Source organism: Histoplasma capsulatum, genomic scaffold (genome assembly GCF_000149585.1).
Source record: "Histoplasma capsulatum NAm1 scaffold_5 genomic scaffold, whole genome shotgun sequence".
NCBI lineage: Eukaryota > Fungi > Ascomycota > Eurotiomycetes > Onygenales > Ajellomycetaceae > Histoplasma > Histoplasma mississippiense.
In genome coordinates this window covers 2564233-2567362 of record NW_001813978.1, presented here as the reverse complement: position 1 = coordinate 2567362, position 3130 = coordinate 2564233, and the positions used below count along the sequence as shown (strand labels likewise).

The window sequence follows — 3130 nt, the reverse complement described above, 5'->3', positions numbered from 1 at the left end:
GACGATGAGGTGGGCAGCGGAGGGGGTACAGGTATATTTGTAGAACCAGGATCTGGAGAGATGTAATTCTGACTCATCCGAAGCCGTCGCGCGTACGCATCTTCGCCAGTCGCATCGTCTGGTACTATTGTGGTAGAAACCGCTGGAGGGGGTTTTGATAAACCCTCCGAATCCTGTCGTTCTGACCGAGGCTCATTAAGATTTGGAGGAGGCGCAAAGTTGAGGCCTGGAGGTCCAAATTGCCCTACACATGGATATCAGTAACATTATTATTACTTCTAGAGGAACAAGGTGTGGAACATACGATTTCTTGGTGATCTAGAGTATTCTTCATCGCTATCTAGACCACTGCTCGTTCTTCTAGCCATCCGATGCGCATACAGACGGTCTTTCCATTCTCGAACTTCTCGAATTTTCTCCTCGCTATGTCTATATGCTTCGTAGCTATTAGGTCGCGATGGGTCGTAAATATCATCCCAGTTCTGCAGGTTTGTTTCCTCGCGGTGCTTCTTGCGCTTTTTACGGCCGCCCCGCTGTCGTTTTTCCCCTCCATAAAACCCGTTCACGTCATCCTCTTCGGCCGTTGCAGCCCAATCCGCAAGTGACGTTTTTGTGGGAGGTTTGACGGCTATTCCAGACACAGGAGATGTTCCCACAGCGGAACCCACGACGGGTGCCTTGGGTATGCCGGGTTTAGCCTTAGTCTTCTGGGAAGCCAACTGAGGTCTTTTGGTAGGTTGAAACCGTAGAGAAGCTTAAATTCCATGGAGCATATCAAACAGGGCGAACGAGTGAGCAAACCAAATCGGATAGAGTAGAGATGTATGGTCAGGGAAGGGTAAATTGGCTACCAGCACTTATCTGCTGCTTCTTTGAAGCTGCATCATCTTGAGGCGCACCGTTTTCGCCGGATTGTTTAAATACAACAGGAGCACGCGAGATAGTGCCAGGGGTTGAGCCGTTATCTGAAGCGGGATCAAGCAAGTTGGCGTACAGCGACATCATGCCCCCTTTGGGGGGAGGTTGAGAAGCCATACTTCAAGGCGTGGGGAGTGAGTATCAACAAGAAGATACTCGTCGTTCATGTTTGTCGCGGAAAGTGCCCGTTGATGCTTGGCATGTTTGCAGCGTTTTGCACCAGGGGAGTCTCCATCCGGATTATTTATTATCCGTCATGCTCCTTTTCGGTCAAGATGTTCGGCAAGATGACCGACGTGCGTCATTGGTATGAACGTGATTCATAAACTGTCGAAAGCATTTTCGAGTGATATTGCTTTGTTTTATTTTTATCGTGATTAGGATTGGCATAGTTGTTAGCACCATTGGTATACCCAATCCAGTCATGTCTACGCTCGCGAATTCATTCACTAGCTCTGCTGCCACTGCCATTATTGTTCCTGGCAAGCCGAACCCGCTAACAATTTCGTACCAGCGCCTACGTTCTGATGTGAATTCATTCCAAGCGAAACTGGCCAAGCTGGGAATTTCACCTGGAGCTGCTGTTTCAATTGCGCTGCCCAATTCGTACGAATTCATTGTATCTTTTCTGGCTGTGTCATGGCAGAGAGCCATTGCGGCTCCTCTGAACCCTGCATATAAACAGGAAGAATTCGAATTCTACATTGATGACTTGAGTTCGGCATTAACGCTCATCCCAAAAGGCTCCTTTGCGAAAGATGGGCCGGCTGTACGTGCTGCGAGGAAATACTCTGCTGCTATTGCCGAATGCTACTGGAACGGAGTGGACGTGGTTTTGGACGTGAGAGAGTATGGAAAATTTGCCGGGAAGTGTGATTTAAAGAAGGAAACGGCTCAGCCTGATGACATCGCATTGGTGCTCCATACCTCAGGTAAGATCTATCTTAACAGCTGGAAAGCTTAACAGTCAACTCGGTCTCAAATTGAGTTCTTAAGCCGTCCAAATCCAGTGTTCTTAATTTAGTTTCATTGTTGATCTATGCCCTCGGTATAAGTAGCTAATACTCAATTAGGCACTACTGGTAGACCAAAAGCTGTGAGTTGGCCACAGATATCTGCCAGCAGATATTATACTTACGATGATTAGGTACCCCTTACCCACAGGAATCTGACAAGGACCATGAGTATGTTCTATCGTCGTAGACTCTGACTTCTTATTCCCTGGTTAACCGAAAAAAAACTTCAGGAAACATTCAAATGACATACGACTTGACGGAAAAGGACCGAACGCTGCTCATAATGCCTCTTTTCCATGTTCACGGGTTGCTCGCAGGGTTCCTGGCACCTCTTTTGTCCGGCGGCTCAGTCATTGTCCCTGAAAAATTCTCAGCTTCGACATTTTGGTCTGAATTCATTACGTACAGCGCGAACTGGTACACTGCAGTACCTACCATTCACCAGATTCTCCTTAAAACGCCACTCCCGAAACCTATGCCAAAAATTCGATTCATTCGCTCCTGTTCCTCCCCATTGTCCCCAAAGACCTTCCATGAATTGGAAAAGACTTTCCACGCTCCGGTACTAGAAGCGTATGCAATGACAGAAGCAGCCCATCAGATGACGAGCAATCCTCTTCCTCCAGGGAAGAGACAGCCAGGTACTGTTGGGATCGGCCAGGGAGTGGAAGTTAAAATTCTTGACGAAGATGGAAACGAAGTTCCTCAGGGATCTGAGGGCGAGATCTGCATCCGTGGGGAGAATGTTACCAAGGGATACCTTAACAACCCTGCTGCTAATGAATCCTCTTTCACAAAGTCTGGATTTTTCCGCACTGGCGACCGAGGAAAAAAGGACAAGGATGGTTACATTTTTATAACGGGGCGCATTAAGGAGCTGATCAATAAGGGAGGCGAGAAAATCAGCCCTATCGAACTGGACAACACGGTTGCTTATCACCCCAATGTAGCGGAGGCGGTTTCTTTTGCCATTCCCGATCCTCACTACGGCGAAGATATTGGGGTAGCAGTTGTGTTGAAGAAAGGTGGAAATCTGTCAGAAGACATGCTGAAGTCATGGATTGCGCCTAAAGTTGCAAAATTCAAAATTCCCAAAAAGGTGAAGCCTGCAAATCTCAAATCGTCACCCCTTTATCTAGCAATGTGGCTTGACCATGAATGGGTTTCTATCGTATTTATATACATCAAGCTAACGC

General features: G+C 47.4%; 2 protein-coding genes across 2 annotated transcripts; one reads left to right on the top strand and one right to left on the bottom strand.

Moving 5' to 3' along the window:
- Nucleotides 1-195: 195 nt before the first annotated feature.
- HCAG_05624 (predicted protein) lies at nt 196-1035 on the bottom strand (the record flags this gene model as incomplete). Its single annotated transcript, XM_001540107.1, has 3 exons — nt 196-226; nt 382-754; nt 900-1035. The coding sequence occupies 3 exons, from the start codon at nt 1033-1035 to the stop codon at nt 196-198; spliced, it is 540 nt and encodes a 179-aa protein (XP_001540157.1).
- A 307-nt stretch (nt 1036-1342) lies between these two features.
- Nucleotides 1343-3127, top strand: HCAG_05623 (hypothetical protein; the record flags this gene model as incomplete). The annotated part of the gene is made up of 5 exons (XM_001540106.1): nt 1343-1850; nt 1992-2014; nt 2066-2102; nt 2165-3033; nt 3074-3127. The coding sequence occupies 5 exons, from the start codon at nt 1343-1345 to the stop codon at nt 3125-3127; spliced, it is 1491 nt and encodes a 496-aa protein (XP_001540156.1).
- Between the last annotated feature and the right edge of the window lie 3 nt (nt 3128-3130).